At 42.0% G+C, this 19,174-nt stretch overlaps 1 protein-coding gene across 2 annotated transcripts; it reads right to left on the bottom strand.

Annotated features, from left to right (window-relative positions):
* Positions 1–469: 469 nt before the first annotated feature.
* wdr61 (WD repeat domain 61) lies at positions 470–18,541 on the bottom strand. 2 transcript variants are annotated; one of them, XM_043680156.1, is made up of 11 exons: positions 18,381–18,541; positions 17,541–17,588; positions 17,425–17,452; positions 14,639–14,744; positions 12,631–12,803; positions 10,745–10,893; positions 9,589–9,682; positions 2,501–2,594; positions 2,294–2,386; positions 1,008–1,086; positions 470–874 (listed from the first exon to the last, which is right to left on the bottom strand). In XM_043680156.1, exons 2-11 carry the CDS (start codon positions 17,550–17,552, stop codon positions 785–787), a joined length of 918 nt encoding a protein of 305 aa, XP_043536091.1. In that variant the 5' UTR covers positions 17,553–17,588; positions 18,381–18,541; the 3' UTR covers positions 470–784. The 2 variants fall into 2 exon arrangements, with proteins under 2 accessions (XP_043536091.1, XP_043536090.1); XM_043680155.1 differs by having other exon boundaries at positions 18,272–18,541.
* Between the last annotated feature and the right edge of the window lie 633 nt (positions 18,542–19,174).

Raw genomic sequence — 19,174 nt, forward strand, 5'->3', positions numbered from 1 at the left:
GCATTGCCATTTCCTCCAAGGCTATGGGTCCAAGAGCTGGAAAATAAGATTGGTGCTGTCAGATTTTTGTTTACCAGTATGGATACAATGGGCCTCCCTTTTGTGCCTGTAAACACCAATAAAGTGCCTGCTTCCAAAGCAAGTAATCTAAGCTTCAGCCCAGAACTAAGCGACACTGACAAATTAACCCATAAAACAGTTTAAACCAGTGCTTCGAAAAATGTTTCCCAGCATTGACCCTCATTTCAAGGTTTGAAAGTGGTCACAATCCCTCGGTTACCTGTGAAAGTGAGAGGAGAAGACCTATGTGAGGCATGAGGTGAGTAGCGCAGTCAGCCATCGCTGCTTTGGAGCTCACGGCTCCACTCGAGATCCTGACCCCACTTTGGGAAGCCTCGGTCTAAACAGTTCATAAGCTATTGTTCCCATCAGTGCAGGGTTTTGGCTGCATTAATCACAGTACACCACATTTATAAAACATGGTTTATTCAGGCAACCTCATGAATAAGAACAAAAATTAAGCCTTAATGGGATACAACATCGACAGAAATACAATAAAAGTTCCTTTTGTGGGAAAAGCCATATATATCAAATTAAAACAAAACCTGGAACTGTTGATCTGGTTCAAACAGGACTCCATGATCCCTCCTTTTGGTTCCATAATATTTCAGTCATTATAAAAAGCAGCTTATTGGCTTTCACCCATTCCCACATAGGCACCACTCTGAGCTTGTGCACTCTTGCACCACCCTGAGGGTGCAACTTTACGTAGTGCAAGCAAACTTCAGATTGGACAATCATAAATATGGATCTCACGATCATCTGCAACGGAGACAATTTTTGATCCATTCCCATTGTACTTTGCACCCCAGACCTGTTGAGAAAGCAACATGGTTTTACTTAAAATGTCTATGTAATGAAGCATTTTTAAGATCAAAGAGACAGAACTACAATATTTACTGCTGAGAATTCCAAACTGTACATTGGCAGATTGGAAGGATAGTTACCTGGTCCAGGTGATCGAAGAAGGTGTGCACGCAACTTCTTGAGGCAACATCCCAAACCTTTACGCTTTTGTCAGAAGAGCTGTTGCAGAAAACATGCAACTGGTTACAAACAATCTGACTAGGAACAGGAGTAAGCCATACACCTCTGACTCAAATTGGTGAATCATTCACAGGGTTATGGGAGCAGAAGTGTCAGGCTAATTAGAAGAACTAGACAGCCAGCATAGCACAATGGGTTGAAAGGCCTCCGTTACTCTATAATGCCATAGGCAGGAGATTTAGAGTCTCCTCAGTTTAGTGGACTGACTCTGTGCTGGCTGGCCCACAGTCAAAAAAAAGCAAATAAAAAAAGTAATCCCATAGGCAGCATGGTGGCACTTTGGTAGCCATTTTGGTGACTGTGTGGAGTTTGTACATTCTCTCCATGTCTGTGTGGGTTTGCTAACATTCCCATATGGGGATGCTAACATTCCCATAGTGTCCAGAGATGTGTAGCGTAGGTGGGTTAGCCATGGTAAATGTGGATTATAAGGTAGGTGTAGGAGACATGCTCTTCTGACAGTCGGTGTGGATTCAGTGGTTGGAGTGGCCTTTTTCCACACTGTAGGAATTCGACGATTTCACAAATCAGCACCTTGATTACACAGTGAATGTAAAAGAAAATATAGCTGTACATTTTCCCACATTTATCTTTCAACTAAATCAATTTGATCAGAAATCACCTCAAACCGGTAGGAAATACAGCACAGATACGATGAAAAAACAAATGTGCACCAAGCAGGCCCCAATGTTTCATTCCCCCCCTCTCAAGCCTCACCATGCTCCTTCAATTCCTGACCCCACAGTGCCTGCGCCTCTGCTCTGACCAAAGTCCACGAGCAAGGAGTGAAGGCTGAGGGCAGTCAGATACTATGTGACAGAGAAACTGTTGACAAAAGGTTCTGAAATTATTATTGCTACTCTCAGATTAAAAACAAGGTGCACCGATCACAAGTTGTTCTATTGATAGGGTTAGAGACCAACTGAATAGCCTTAGAAACCTTAGTTTTGGAATTCAATAGGACACTCAGGCTGCAAAGCCGCAATATTGGACACTAGTGCACAAATAAAGCTAGTCTGAAATTCCCCAACCCATTAATTTAAACTAGTGAATGTCCCCATTGAAATGGCAGAGAGAGTCTTAAAGAAACTCTCAAGTCTTTGTATGTTAATGACGCATCACATAATTTCAAGTCTGAGAGTTTGAAAGAGTATTTCAAAATTTAAAGCACTCATTCCACCATTACCTTGATACAAAATGTGTGTCATCTGGGCAGAAAGCGACACTCAGTACCCAAGATCCATGACCACTTAGTGTACCCGCAAGACTGGCATGTTGGCTGTAGGAATGATCAGATTTAGGAGTTGTATTAACTGCACCCACACCATGTATTGGAATTACCAGAACATCATCTAATACAAATAAATGAAGTGGGTATAATAAAATTTCTTACACATCATAAATCTTGATGTAGCCATCATCCGAGGCTGTAATTAGAAGTTGAGAATCCGGAGAGAAAGTCAGAGATCGAATTGGCTTGGCATGACCTAAAAGTAAAAAACAAACTATTTTTAAAAGATTGCTGACAAAAGACATCTTACCAAAGTTTTTTTTAAAATCAGAACAATTTACAAAAATACCAATGTGAAAAGGATCAATGTTTTTTAAATAACGAGATACTGATTGGCCAGCACCATGGAGAATACACGTGTCAGATGATGACCAATATTAATTCCCACCCCTGTTTAGATTTATACCTGATTGGTCAAGACATTACCCTGAGAAATGAAACAGGGGATGGCTGTCATCTATCTTGTTTAGTTTATACAGGAACAGTCAGTGCATGTCTGCAAAGGTCAGGTTGTTTTTTTAATAGATGCAGTTTGCAGTATGTGGAGAACCACTGCTGAAAATGTGTTGCTGGAAAAGCGCAGCAGGTGAGGCAGCATCCAAGGAGCAGGAGAATAGGGGCGCAACATGTACCAGGAAATAGAGAAGGCATGTCAGAAAGGCAAGGTCACGGTGATCATGGGAGACTTCAATATGCAGGTGGACTGGGTAAATAATGTTGCTGAAAATTTGTTGCTGGAAAAGCGCAGCAGGTCAGGCAGCATCCAAGGAGCAGGAGAATCGACGTTTCGGGCATAAGCCCTTCTTTCGGGCTCATGCCTGAAACGTCGATTCTCCTGCTCCTTGGATGCTGCCTGACCTGCTGCGCTTTTCCAGCAACACATTTTCAGCTCTGATCTCCAGCATCTGCAGTCCTCACTTTCTCCTGTGGAGAACCACTGTAAACAAGAATTAACAATTTTAAATTGGTTGTCAGTGCACCTAGCACAGGCAGGACTATTTAGAAATTGTTGCCCGATCGCAGAATTACATGTAATGATGGACAGGGAGTTTGGAGTTTTATATTAGAAAATGTTAAGAATCCCTACAGTGTGGAAACAGGCCCTTCGGCCCAAAAAGTCCACACCAACCCTCTGAAGAGTATCCCACCCAGACCCATTCCCCTACCCTATTACTCCACATTTACAATAACTAATGCACCTAACCTACACATCCCTGAACACTGTGGGCAATTTAGCATGGCTAATTCACCCTAACCTGCACATCTCTGGATTGTGGGGGAAACCGGAGCATCCACAGGAAACCCATGCAGACACTGGGAGAATGTCTAAACTCCAAACAGACAGTTGCCTGAGGCCGGAATCAAACCCTGGTGCTGTGAGGCAGCAGTGCTAACCACTGAGCTGCCTCAGATTAGTAGCTATCCTGTTGTATTAGAATGCAAAGATTTACAGGAATACAGTTTCTTATTGATCCATACATTCTACAACGAAGAGACAGACTAACATAAGGTAGTACACTTAAAAGAAAAGAAAAGAATGAGACACAGCTATCTGGGCTGCAGTTGACCCAAGATCTTCCAGGTGAATAATGAAATGTACCAATAGATGATGTTTGAAAAGAGCCTCCAGAAGGCTACTGTAGATTAAACAACTTGACAAGAGCCTTCACAGTCATCAGCTGATAAAGATTATGAAAGCCAACCCAATTGACAAACATGAAACAAAAAAAAAGCCAAAGAACTGCAGATCCTGGAAATCAGAAATTGCTGGAAAACTCAGCAGATCTGGCAGCATCCGTGGACAGAAATCAGAGTTCACATTTCAGGGCTGGTGATCCTTCTTCAGAACTGATTGTAATTAGAAAAAGGTTAGCATATATGCTAGAGAAGGGTAGGGGAAGGAGTAAATGGTAGGTGGAATGGAGTCCAGATAGGGAGGGAAAGAGAAAAGCAGTGGGGCAGACATAGCAGTAGCTGCTAATGGGGATTAGTAGCTGACAATGGGTTATTTGTACTAGCAGCCAATGTGATAGCAAAGCCTAGATGTACGGGTTGGGGTAAGAACATGGGTGGAGAAAGTGAGGACTGCAGATGCTGGAGATCAGAGCTGAAAATGAGTTGCTGGAAAAGCGCAGCAGGTCAGGCAGCATCCAAGGAGCAGGAGAATCGACGTTGCAGGCATGAGCCCTTCTTCAGGAATGAGGAAAGTGTGCCAAGCAGGCTAAGATAAAAGGTAGGAGGAAGAGAGCTTCTTCAAGAAAGGCATCCTTGCAAGAGGATTCGCAGTAGGTTAAAATCTTCGAGGAGAAAGTGAGGACTGCAGATGCTGGAGATCAGAGCTGAAAATGTATTGCTGGAAAACCGCAGCAGGTCAGGCAGCATCCAAGGAGCAGGAGAATCGACGTTTCAGGTATGAGCCCGAAAGAAGGGCTTCCTGAAGAAGGGCTCATGCCCGAAACGTCGATTCTCCTGCTCCTTGGATGCTGCCTGACCTGCTGCGCTTTTCCAGCAACACATTTTCAGTATGAATATGGGTGTAAGTGATCAGGCTGCAAAATTATTGAACTTGATAGAGTCCAGAAGATTGCAGCGTTCCCAAGTGAAAAATGAAGTGTTGTTCTTCCAGCTTCGCTGGAGCACTGTAGCAAGCCCAAGACAGAGATGATGAGCAGGGAACTGTGGGTTGAAGTGGCAGGCACACTGAAGCGCAGGGTCATTTTTGTGAACAGAATGTAGGTATGCTACAAAGCAGTCACCTTGTCCAAGCTTTGTCTCTGTAGTGTAGAGGAGACCCTATCATGAGTAGTGAATACACCAGACTAGACTAGACGGAGTGAAAAGCAAGTAAATTGTTGCTTCACCTGGAAAGTGTGTCTTAGGTAGTGAGGAGAGAGGAAGTAAACGGGCAGGTGTTACACCTTATGTGATTACATTGGAAGGTGTCATGGGTTGTGGGGAGATGTTGGGAATGGAGGAAGAATGGACAAAGCTGCCCCAGAGGGAACAGTTCCTGTGAAATGCTGACAAGGGAGGGGAGGAGAAGAGAACGTGTGATGGTAGCATCTCACTGGACATGATAGAAATGGTGGCGCATGGACTTTTGGATGTGGATGGTTGTGGGTGAGGACAAGGGGGGTGCTATTGGTGTTGTGCAAGGGAACAGAGGGGATGAGGGATGAAGTGAGGGAGTTGGATTGGACATGCCTAAGGTCCCTGTCAATCACAGGAACACACAGTTGAGGAAAGTGGTAGACATTTGGAAGACCCCTCTTTCGATGTTAGCACTATCAGAACAGATGCAATGGAGGTGGAGGAATTGGAAGAATGGGACAGAATCGTTGCAGGGAGTGGGGTTTAAGCATGTATTGTCGAGGTAACTGTGCGAGTCGTGGGTTTGTTGCAATACTTTAGCCTCATCCCTCATAGATATCCCATCTTTAACGTGTGTAAAAAAAAATTAAATGATCTTCCATTAGTGATCATTGATTTTCTGCTTGATACCGCTTAGAATTCTTTAAAAAGTGATTGGTTGCTTGGACAACCTCAAGACCCCACACTCAGACACTACACAGCAATAGAGGTGAAATTCTTGTTGGAGATGTCACTTGATTGTTCAGTAAAGTTTATTTTATGCAACAAGTATCATTCCTTTGTCACTGACAGCACATAACAAGCCGCAAACTCCTTAAAGACCACTGACCCCCCACCCGGCCCAGTCAATGCAACACTGATTGCTGGTGCTTAATGGCCTCTCACCTTCCATAGAAAATAACCACATGAAGGATTACAAGCCTGAATCCACACTTTTCTGTTCACCCAATTTCATGCCATAGCTAAGAAATGTTTTATTCTTGGTATGTGCAGGCATCCCTGGCTGTTGCTCATCCCTAATTTCCCCTGAGAAGGTGGTGGTGAGCTGCCTTCTTGAATCATAAAATCCCTACAGTGGAAATCAGCCCATCGAATCCACACTGACCTCCAAACAGCATCGCAAGACACGAAGTACACCCCTTCCCCTCCGAACCCTGTAACCCTGCATTTCCCATAGCGAATCCATTTAGCCTACAGGTCCTTGCACACTACGGGCAATTTGGCATGGCCAATCCACCTAACCTGCACATCTCTGGACTGTGGGAGGAAAGCAGATCATCCAGTGGAAACCCATGTTGAAGAGAATGTGCAAACTCCATAGTTGTTCAAGACTGGAATCAAACCCAGATCCGTGTGTGTTGTGAGGCAGCGCTGCTAATCGCTAAGCCATCGTGCCATGCCTTAATCGCTTACAGTTTGTGGGCTCCAATACAGGAACATAGTACAGGAACAAGTCCACAGGTCCACCATGTTTGTGTCGACCATGATGCCAATCCCATCTGCCTACACATGTCTGTGTCCCTGTATTACCTGTCTGCTCATATACCTGTCTGAATGCTTCTTAAACACTGTTATCATATCTGCTTCTATCACCTTCCCAGGCAATGCATTCCTGACACCTACTATCCTCTGTATAAAAATCTATCCTTGTACTATTCCTTTAAACTTTTCTCCTCTTACCTTAAAACTGGTGTCCCCTAGTATTTGATATTTCCAACGTGTACACACCTTCTTCGATCACCTGGACCAGGTAACTATCATTTCAATCTGCCAGAGTACACTTTTCTGTATACATTCCTTTTACATTTGAGCTCCCAAAATGCATCACCTCACACTTGTATGGGTTAATGTCCATCTGCCATTTCGTCACCCAGTTTTCCAACTGATCTATGTCCTGCTACATGCTTTGACAACCTTTCTCACTTGGATTCTGGCTTTTGCCCGAAACGTCAATTTTGCTGAAGGTCCTCGGATGCTGCCTGAACTGATTCACCATTGATCCAGAATCTTGTTTCCAGCATCTGCAGTCATTGTTTTAACCTTCCTCACTTACACAACTCCACTAATTTTTGCGTTGTTTTCAAATTTAGTAATCAGACTACTCACACTTTCATCCAAATAATTCTTATCAAACACTACATAGGTCCCAGCACTGATCCCTGGAGAACACCACTGGCCACAAACCTCCAGTCAAAAAACACCCCTCCACAGCTACCTTTTATCTTCTATGACCAAGCCAATTTTATATCCAACTTACCAAAGCACTGTGGATCCCATGTAGTTTAATGTAGTTTATCAGCCTAGGAGAAAGTGAGGACTACAGGTGCTGGAGATCAGAGTCAAAAACTACAATGCTGGAAAAGCACAGCCGCTCAGGCTCATCTGAGGAGCAGGAGAGTTGACTTTTCAAGCAGAAGCTCTTCATCAGGAATGTGATAAAGGAATCAGCCTACTTGACCATGTCAAATGCTTTAGTGAACATCCACAACATCCACTGTCCCACTCTCAATCATCTTCATCACTTCCTCAAAAACCGCAATCAAATTTATGAGAAAAGACCTCTCCTGTATAATGTAACAATGATTATCCCTAATAAGTCTATTATTTTCCAAATGCGAGTAAAGTGTGTTCTTAAGAATCTTCTCCAATAATTTCCCTACTAATCTTGTAAGGCTCACTGGCCAATAATTTCCTGGATCATGCTGTTGCCATTCTTGAACAAAGAAGCAACATCGTCTATTCTCCAGTCTTCTAGTACCTTACCTCTGGCTAAAATGGATGCAAAGATCTCTGTCAAGGCCCCAGCAATCCTCTCCCTTGCCTTCCTCAGTATCTTGGGACAGAATCCATCAGGGCCTGGAGACTTGCATTGACATGCCCGAGAATATCAACATACCTCTCCTTAATCTTATCATCCATGCCTTTCTCATTCGCGAATACCAATGAGAAGTAATCATTAATGACCTCACCTACTTCCTCTGGCTCTACACACAAATCCCTCGTTGTTCTTGAGTGGATCTCCCCTTGCCTGAGCTACTCTCTTGCTCCTAATGTACATATTAAACGTCTTGAGACTATCCTTAATCGTACTTGCCAAGGTAGGCATTGTAACTCCTTGTTTGAGTTATTTTCTGTTCCCTTTATATTCGTCAAGAGGCTTGGTTGATTTCAGTTTCCTAAATGTTACATATATGCTTCCTTTTTCTTTTTGACTAAACTTCCAATATCTCTTTTCATCCAAGGTTCCCGAATCATTCCATCCTTATCTTTCAACCTCACAGGAAGATGCTGGTTCTGAAATCTGATCAATTGGCATTTAAAAGGTTCCCATATGTTAGATGTGGACTTGCCCTTTAACTGTTGCCCCCAATCTAATTACTCCAGTTCCTGCCTAATACTGTTGTATTTAACCTTCACCCAAGGACCATTCTTACTCTACTCATTACTATCTTAAAAATGACTGAATTATGACCACTGATCCCAAAATGTTTCCCCAATGAAACTTTGATCACCTGACCAGTCTCATTCCCCAATATAAGGTATAGTACAGCCTATTCCTTAGTTTGACTACATACATATTGTTTCAAGAAACCCTCCTGGATGCACCTAACAAATTCAGTCCCATCTAAACACCTGACAATAAGGGAGTCCCAGTCAATCTTTAAGAAATTAAAATCACCCATGACAACAACTTTGTTGTTTTTCTACATCTTTCTAAGATCTGCTTACGTTCCTCCATCTCCCACTGGCTATTAGGAGACCCAAAGCATAGCCAAATTATAGTGATTGCACCTTTATATCCCTGAGCCCAGACCATACAGCCTTGCTGGATGAGCTCTCCCAGATATCCTCTCTGACATTCTCCTTAATCAGTAATGCAACTTCCCCCCACCTCCATACACTCCTCGCTATCTAAATATCTAAATCCTGGAACACTGAGTTGCCAGTCCTGCCCTTGTCTCAACCAAATTCCTTTAATGACTACATCATCATAGTTCCATCTCCTAATCCAGGCTCGAAGCTGATATGCCGTACCTGTTATACTCCTTGCTTTAAAACAAATACATTTGAGACCACCATCTGGCTATGTTCATTAACATGGCCCTGCCTGTTCTTCCGATTCGACTGACTTGACTTAATGTTGACCTTTTCCTCAATCACACCATATGCTGACCTACTGCAAGTCGAGTTGTTTTTTCCTGGATGGTACCGAGCTTCTTGAGTGCCACTAGAGTCACATCAGCCAGACAATTTGGGATTACACATTGTGTCAGAATTGGTTTCCACTTATCGCTCATGCAGAACCCCAGCATTTTTACCTTCTAGCGTATGCAGAAGCTTTCCAGTTGCAATATCAAATATGTTGATGATACCGTCTATAGCACCGCTGGCGAGGTACTTCCCATCGGGACTCTGCAGTGACCACAAGATTCATCTTTTATAACATGAATCAACATACTGCATATGCCATAAAAGAATTTTCCCATGATGCTCTCACATTCTGCACTGAGCAACACAGAACTAGTCATAAAACACAGATATTGTTAAAGAGCAAACAGCTTACTTTTCACTGAAACTAGTTAATTCTATTCAACTCCACTCAATAAAAGACTTCACCAGAGAGCAACATTTAAGGGCATAATAAATCAGTGGCATGGGTCATTCAGCCCATTGTGTGAGAACTGACATGCTGCAATTGTGTTTAATAATCCTTTTCTGGTATGTAACATTTCCCACCTCCAAACATGGTTAAGGTCAGGTAGGTAACTTCCCATCTGGCTATCAGACAAGAGCTTACACATTTTTCTTGTTCATGGTAAATAGGTTCGCCTCTAATTGCTATTGGTTGTTCAGTTTGAGCATGTCAAAAGAAAGCAGACAAGATTTAAAACTACTGTTACTCTGAGCTCATTTACTGACTGTAACATGAAACAGTCAGATACTTATCAAGTCTCTTTCCATTATAATCAGCATGGCTGCCACAATTTTGCAGTCTATGTGGTTACAAGCACAAGATTAAGCCATGCACCAACCTGCACTTATATATTGCCTTTAACACTTCATTGCAGAGGTATCAAACAGAATTTGGCTTCGAGTCACTCAGATCGAGGCAGATGAAGGCCATTAATGGACAGTAAGGAAACTTATACAGAATACAAGACCAGAATTGGAGGAGTATTTCAGAGCATTGTTTGGCTGAAGGAATAAATTACCAAGGTAGGGAGGCACTGAGATCATAAACTGTGTATATAACATCAGGCTCACAGTATAATGGCCCCTGATCGTGTTCCCAGCTAATATGCAAATGCAGTAAAAATAAAGTCCTGAATGTAGGGGGAAATCTGGTCTACTTGCAGGAGAAAACTGCTGGAGATGGATCAGAGAGAATATTCAGTTGAATTAGAAAGGAAATTCTTTACCGAGATTCAAGATAGCACATAAACTAAATAAAATTAGTCTTGTGGTTTGTCTTACATATGCAATACTGAGGATGAATTTCCCTCTTGTATCCAAGGAAGATTCCTTCTTGCCACTTTCAACACCAAAGATATTAACTTTCCCCAAATGACTCCCTGTTGCTAAAAACTTGCCGTCTGGAGAGAAGGCCACGGACCAGGCGTCAACTGAATGAAAACAAAGTACTTCATTAAAACCAGTGTTGGTTATTTTAACACAAAGCTGTGGAAGAAAAAAAAAATCAATGCCAAGTAAACTAGAGAATCTAATTTGATTTGAAGCTGCTACATTCCCCGTCCAGTACACAGTTTGAACAAACTTGAAAACATGAAAGAGTTTCACAAGTCAGGAGCAGATAACAAGTCAGTGAGGCAAAGAAAAAAATAAACAAGAACAGAAACTGGTCTCCTTCCTATCGGAAAGATGTTGTGAAACTTGAAAGGGTTCAGAAAAGATTTACAAGGATGTTGCCAGGTTTGAGCTATAACTTTTTCACCAGAGGGTGGTACATGTATGGAATGAGCTGCCAGAGAAAGTGGTGGAGGCAGGTACAATTGCAACATTTAAAAGGCATTTGGATGGGTATATGAATAAGGAGGGTTTGGAGGGATATGGGCCGGGTGCTAGCAGATGGGACTAGATTGGATTGGGATATCTGGCCGGCATGGACAGGTTTGTTGGACCAAAAGGTCTGTTTCCATGCTGTACATCTCCATGACTCTATAACAGCCAGAGAATTAAGACAATCATGGAAAATAAATTGCAGTTACGGACCTAAAGCCTCTGTCACACAACTGAACTGTAAATGTTATAATAAACTAGCAATTCATTAACCTCACATTTCACTGAGAATGGAGTTTTAACACTGCCCATCACTATCAGATTGTACACTGATATGAAGGTTCAGATAGACAAACTGTGTGAATTATTTCCTAATTTACAATTTAAATCTAACACATGGCACCCAAACTCAAAACACGCATTTAAACTGAAGTTGCTTTCCTAAGAGCAGAGGAGATTGATGGGGGACATGATTGAGATTTATAAAATTATGAGGAGCATAGATGAGTTGACAGGAAGAAACTTGATGGAGAGATCAATGGTCAGGAGGCTCAGATATAAGGTAAAGGGCAGAAGCTTTCGAGGATGTGTGGGGAATCTGGAACTCATCAGGGTGGTACCTGCAGAAATCCTTTGAACATTTAAGACATATTTAGATGTGTACTTGCAATGCCAAGGCATACAAGAAATTGGAATCAGAATGGAATCGCAATGAGTCTAAGGATCCTTTTCTGTGCTGTGGATCTCTATGTCTTTTACTCTGCAGATTAACTCTCAGAAAACTGAATCAACTTCAGATTCCTCCTCAAACCTGTAGATTCTTGTGACTAGAGTGGGCTGTTCAATGAGATTTTAAACAATTGATCCGTTTTCTTGGCTATGTTTATCACTATTTGATCTTCGATCTTGAATCCTTCATTTCATCCCTCCACCTCCCTGAAATTTCCTGAATTTGAAGACTTGAGAATATAAAACAGCTTCTGAATTAATTTGTTTGAATTTAATCTTTCTCATCTCTTCAAATCAGGAATATTTTGCAGAATAACATCAAGTAATCTGTCAAGTATCCACCAGGATACAGTAACATCTTATGTTAGATGGGAGCTGATCTCTACTGGCTGGAGATGGCATTTGAAATGACTACACAAAGTTCATCATGTCCAGATGCATGGAACAAACCGCAAGATTCAGCATTGACAGCAATATCAAGAGCTACTTGATTCAAATTGTTGAGAATAACATGTGAATGCACAATCATTAGAATTCAACCAATATTTGTTAATTATATAAGTTACAGTCACAAATGTAATCAAGTAGCAGTAATTTATTGAAAACAATATTACCTGGTCCAGCATCCAAAGACTTAATCTGTTTGCCTGATTCTAAATCCCAAAGGCGGATATGTGCATCCAGAGAACTGGAAGCTGCAGTGGTGCCAGTGTGATTAATGTCAACTGACACAACACCTAGTTGATGACCCTCTAGAGTCCATTGCAGTTCCAGCTTCTCATCCACCCTGGAACAGAAAAGATACATGAAACTGAAGCAAAAATCGAAAAACAGAGCTGATCTCCTGCATGCCACTCCCAACCAAAGTCCACAACAGTTCGATCATCAGCCTACACTACAAAACCCATTACTCGACTGACTAATACAAGTTTCTAATATCACATGCTCAAATTTATATTTAGGAAAACAAGGTAATCACAAGGGCAAAAGGTTACTGCTGTTTTTGTGATGACTGGATAAAGGTTTAAAATATTGATGTGACAGAGAGAGAAAGTGTTTCCGCTAGCACTGGGAAGGATTGTTTTAAAATTGTGCAGGCAAATATTTTAGGAGGGAAATCAGAAAGTAATTTTTCACAGAATTCTCTTTCTCAAATGACAATTGATGCTTTATCAACTTTTAATCTTAGATTGATGGCTTTTTTCGTTAACAAAGGTATTAAGAGACTTGATTTTGGTCATGGATCAGCCATGATGTCATTAAATGGAGGTATAGGCTCAAGGGGCTAAGCGATCTACTCCTGTTATCCTCTGTGAAGGTTACCAGCTGCTTACAAGTCTCTGGAGTTCAACCAGAAAATATATTTTGCTGCTATTCATAATCAGTTTCATGTAACAGACAGTGTATTACTCATAAGGACACAACATCTAACAATCAAGCATTTGAAACATTTAGGTAAAAACAATGACTGCAGATGCTGGAAACCAGATTCTGGATCAGTGGTGCTGGAAGAGCACAGCAATTCAGGCAGCATCCGACGAGCAGCAAAATCGACGTTTCGGGCAAAAGCCCTTCATCAGGAATCCTGATGAAGGGCTTTTGCCCGAAACGTCGATTTTGCTGCTCGTCGGATGCTGCCTGAATTGCTGTGCTCTTCCAGCACCACTGATCCAGAATTTGAAACATTTAGTCAGGGCAATTGCAAGTTGAAATGTGCAAACAAACAGAATAGGCCATTAAGCCCCTCAATTCTGCTCCATTCAATTAGATCATGCACAAATCAGGTTATGTACACACCTTTCATGTAATATCAATGGAATTCAAATAACATTTAGCATTTGGTGAGTTACAGGGACATTGCAATACTGCCTACAGCTTATACATGTATGGGTGAATACTGATTGCAGCAAGTGAGGTCATGCAACAGGTCGTTAGTTTACTACAGAATATATAAGTGAATCTGAATTCCCAACTGAAGAATGTTTCTAGCCAAGAATAAACATTCAGTAAAATACTGAATTTACAAAAATCATTTGTTAGTTTATTTTTAGCTACTGGCCCTTTTCTATACTTCCAACCCGATGCCTCAGCATCATTCACGGCCTGGTTTAAGAGGCAAATTTACTAAAGAATTGAATAAAATTAATTCTCATTATAATTTCTCCTTTAATATCTTACCACTGTGAGACATGGTAAGATTTTAAAGATTGTCATGGAAATGGAAATCAAAATTGATTCCACTCCTTTGTACAAGTTTCAAAGTGACATCCCAGAGCAAAACCTTTAAGAATTGTGACACCACAAGCCTGCAGCATGTAAGATTTCAAAACTAAAAAAAAAACAAGTCATCAGTCATGTACAAACTGACCCAGTCACTCAAATTTAAATTAAATTAGTCTCTAATCAACAAAGACAAAAAATTCAAACCGTTTTGGCATAGATTTGGTGGGTTGCGGCCTGTTGTCCCCATGTCTAGATTGAAGGGAAAAGTACCAAACCAGTCCTACTTATTTCTCCAGTGTTCTTTAAAGTTAAACCATTAAACTATTTTGATCTAAGGATGCTGACTTTTGCACCAAGACAAAGTTCCAAAATCCACAAATCGGAATATCAGACACTTACCATTTCCAGACTTTAACAAGGTCATCCAGTGACCCAGTCACTATGGTTTCTGAGCTATCCTTCTCACTTTTTCCCCAAGCCACAGACCAGATAGAATCCTCATGAGCTATCAAGAGATTAGAACCAGGAGCAAAGTGTTGAATACTCATTTGAAGATCTTTACTTCAACAAATAAGTGATAGAGATAATATGCAGAAAGGATTGCAAAGCTGATTGGAAGTGTAAAGTTTCCTTAACCTTGAAGATGAGAAACGGATGCAATTTGATTGGTTCAAAACTGCTACCAATCAAAAACTAACATCCAGAACGAAAAAGTTATAGAGTTTGAAACAAGATAATGAAAAGTTGAGCTAAACAAGCAATCAGCAATGACAATGACAGGCAACAAGAACAGCAAGCAGGCAAGAAGAAAAGTCAGTGGGAGCAATCAAACATTCAGTCAAAGCGAAGTAACATCATTAAACTAATTAGCTACTCGCAACATTGCTGTTTGTGGGAACTAGGATTCAAATTGATTGCAGTGGCCCAGATCTTCCAGTCTTCAGGTGGTTGAAGACCAGAGGGAATCTGAAAGATGCACTGGGACTCCTTGAAAATCAATTCTTGTCGACTACAGTTGTGTGAGGGATTCAAATTTCTGATAGGTAATTAACTAGGGTCTGGAACCTTTTGAAAAAAAGTCACCAACTCTTGAGTTATTGACTTCAGGTGGTTCCAACTTACTAATCTTTAGAGTTAGCCAGGAAACGCCAGAGAGATTAAAACCTACTCTAAAGGTTTAGCTAGCTATAAAACTGACTTCCCCACAATCCCCAATCAAACACTCAGACACCCAAACTCATCAATACCCAAAACATGCTACACATTCCCTCACGCATCTACTTGCCATGGTATCTCTTCACCCATCCATATGCCACCTTACTCCCTGTCCCACTTAGCTGCTCAGAGTAGCTGTCAGAGAGTTTGGAACTACTAAACATTTCATTTCCTGAAATACAGCAACTACTACAGTAAGAAGGGGCATAGTTTCTGTAACAATCCATTCTGATGTTGCTGCACGGTTTGCTAGAATACAGTTTGTTGTGAAGGACTCCCCACTGGATGTCAAGCTGGAAAATTCCTGGGAAGGTAACAGAGGAACCTTTTGTCTGAGCTGGGTTGGAAACAAGGATTCTAAGAGAAAGTGAGGACTGCAGATGCTGGAGATCAGAGCTGAAAATGTGTTGCTGGATAAGCACAACAGGTCAGGCAGTATCCAAGGAGCAGGAGAATCGACGTTTCGGGCATGAGCCCTTCTTCAGGATTCCTGAAGAAGGGCTCATGCCCGAAATGTCGATTCTCCTGCTCCTTGGATGCTACCTGACCTGCTGCGCTTTTCCAGCAACACATTTTCAACAAGGATTCTAACCCAGATTGAAAGATTCGGGCCAATTCCTACACTTTCAAAGGACTTCACTGACTGGTACAAAATCATAGATTCCTGTAACAAACATTTAATCAATTCACAAACTGCTTCAGTTATAAATTCATAAGATCCAATGACCTCAAGATGTGGAATTCAACAACCCTACTCGACAGAATTTCTATTCAAGTGGAAAATATCTCCTAGTGCTCTCAGTGATAAGATACTAGCAGGGGTATCAGATTATTATTTCTCATTTCACTCCCACCATCACAAAGAGTCAGTAGCACCAATGTGTACCATACAGGAACATCACCACCTATGAGTGCCCCTCCAAGCCACTCACCATCCTTACTTGGAAATATATGGCTGTTCCTTCACCATTGCTGGGTCAAACTCCTGGAATTCTCTCCCTAATGGCATTGCGGGTGAAAGGTGGACTGCAGTGGTTCAAGGTTCACCACAATCTTCTCAAAGGCAACTAGGGATGGGCAATGAATGCTGGCCAGCTAGCAATGCCAACATCCCAAGTGAAAAAAATTTCAAAAAATCTCATTTTCTAATCCTCAAGGTTATCTTAAATAATATTCTTAAAACTCCTCCTTCTTGCTTTCTTTTTTGAAGTGCCATTCTCCCATCATAAATATGTAAACTCACATATGGAAATGAATAGAATTCTCTCAGTTTGTAGCATTAGGACTTAGCTATCCGGCTTTTCATCCTAGCAATATATCATAGAATCATAATCATAGAATCCCTATGCGTGAGGAAGCAGGCCAATCAACCTGTAGAGTCCTCAGCGACCTTCTGAAGAGTATCCCACCCAGATCCACCCCATCCCTTTAACCCTGCATTTCCCATGGCAAATCCACCTTGCCTGCACATCCCCGAATAATATGGGTAATTTATAATAGCCAATCCACCCAATCTGCTATTCTTTGGAGTGTGGCAGTAAACTGGAATACCCAGAGGAAACCCACATAGAGGGAGAACATGCAAAGCCCACAAAGGCAGATACTGGAGGGTTGAATTAAACACGGGTTCCTGGAGGTGGCGCCCATTTCACATACTGTTTCACATAGTGTTTCACATACTTCTCTCACTTTCTCTTCCTCAAGAGGAACTAATCTTCAAGCTAATGCTTGACCTCCCGTTCTATGCAAACATAATCTATAAATACACTGATGCATTCAATTTTGCAATTGTTACAACTGTGATAACCATAATCATTTACACTGCATATGAATAATGAGTTGGTGGAGAATTTGATTTTCCCCTTTAATTAAAACATGCTTTTATCTAGGTCTGCACAGCTGAAGCATTTGGATCTAACTTCTCACAATTTTAGGTATTTGCTTCCAAATGATAATGAAGGGACACTCACCATGTTCCTGCTTAAATAGGATACTGTACTGGAAACAGAAAGATAAATTCTGTCAATAAATGAAAAGGATCCATGATAAACAAATCATTTCACATCTTTTACAAATATTTATTTACCTGGGTGGTCATTCTTCTAACTTTAGTCAGATCTCTGTGAATGTGACTCTGCAAAAAGATGAACGTTGAGAAGAGGAGAAATAGGCCATTAAGTCCATCAAACCTGATCTGCCAATCACATTAGTATTCTCTGTACTTATCTTCCCAGTTGTGTGGGCCTTTTAGATCTACGCGCACAAGAGACTTCTGGAACCAGAGGTTAACAGCATGCTGACCACCATACGCAGAACATGGGAGCGACTGTGCTCACTTTGAGGGAACACTGATTAATATGATCACAGCTTACTCTCTAGCTCAATACCTTATACCTGTGCTCTTCCCAAAGGCCATGACCCTTAGCCTCTGGAAATCTATCTATTCGGTGATCCTTAAACATATTTGGTGACTTGGCCTCTACAACGTTTTCTGGCAAGGTATTCCACAAATCTTTGGTTGAGGAAGTTTTTCCTTATCTCAGTCCTAAATGACCTTTTCAGTATCCTGGGACTGTGGCTCCTGGTACTAGACCCCGCCAATCAGAGAAAACATCTTCCCTGCACCTAGTCTGATGAAGGCTTTTTGCCCGAAACGCCGATTCTGCTCCTCAGATGATGTGCTGTGCATTTCCAGCGGCACACTCTCGACCCGAGTCTATCCTCAGCCTGTTAGAATTTTACATGTTTCTGTCAAATCCCCTCCCGTCCTTCTGAACCCTGGTGAATCCAGGCCCAGACAAACCCATCTCTCCTCACCGTTATAAACCTAGTGAGCCTCGCTGCTGCACTCCCTCTGTGACGGATGAGGTTTATAACGGGGCCTGAAGCGAGAGAGCGGGACTGGCGGCTCGGAGCTCACCTCCACCTCCTCCTCCTCCTCCTGCTGCCGCCGCTGCCACCGAACCCCCGAGTAACATCAATCAAGAGGGAACGCTCCTTTGACTCCAGGCGGAGGCTCCACAAACGCTCAGTAGGCCTCGAGAACCATGACAACACGGAGGAAGTGACGACTCAGACGGCGGCAGCAGCTGCTTCCGGTTCGGTACGCAGGTAGGCGGGGCCGGTGTCACGCGTGCGCACTGAGCTTGCCCCACCCCCCCACCGGTCAATTTTGGTTTTGTTTCATTCTGAAGTCATTCAGCTTCAGAGCCCAAGTTCCGGTTGTGAATGTGTTCACTTACAGAGATGGGGTGAAATGAGGGGGACAGGAGGTTACTGAGTTCCTGCCTCTCAGTAACTGTCATTAATTTGTTGCCAGGCGCACTCTGTTTGAAACCAAGGCAAAAATTGCTGGAAAAGCTCAGCAAGTCTGGCAGCATCTGTGGAGAGAAATCAGAGTTAACATTTAGGATCGAGTGACCCATCCTCAGAACAGGGTCACTGTACTCAAAACATTAACTCTGATTTCTCTTCACAGATGCTGCCAGACCTGCTGAGCTTTTCCAGCTATTTCTTTTTTTTTGATTTACAGCATTTGCAGTTCTTTTGGCTTTTATTTAGTATCACACTCTATTTGACTTTAATTTGGTGTACCAATAATAATGACCCATTAAGAAAGATAGGATTTGTTTCAGAGGCATGGGAGGATATTTGGGAGAATGCAAGGAAGATATCAATTTGCAATAGGACCCAGTTGGAGATTCTCCACAGGGTCCACTT

Source organism: Chiloscyllium plagiosum, chromosome 40, assembly GCF_004010195.1.
Source record: "Chiloscyllium plagiosum isolate BGI_BamShark_2017 chromosome 40, ASM401019v2, whole genome shotgun sequence".
NCBI lineage: Eukaryota > Metazoa > Chordata > Chondrichthyes > Orectolobiformes > Hemiscylliidae > Chiloscyllium > Chiloscyllium plagiosum.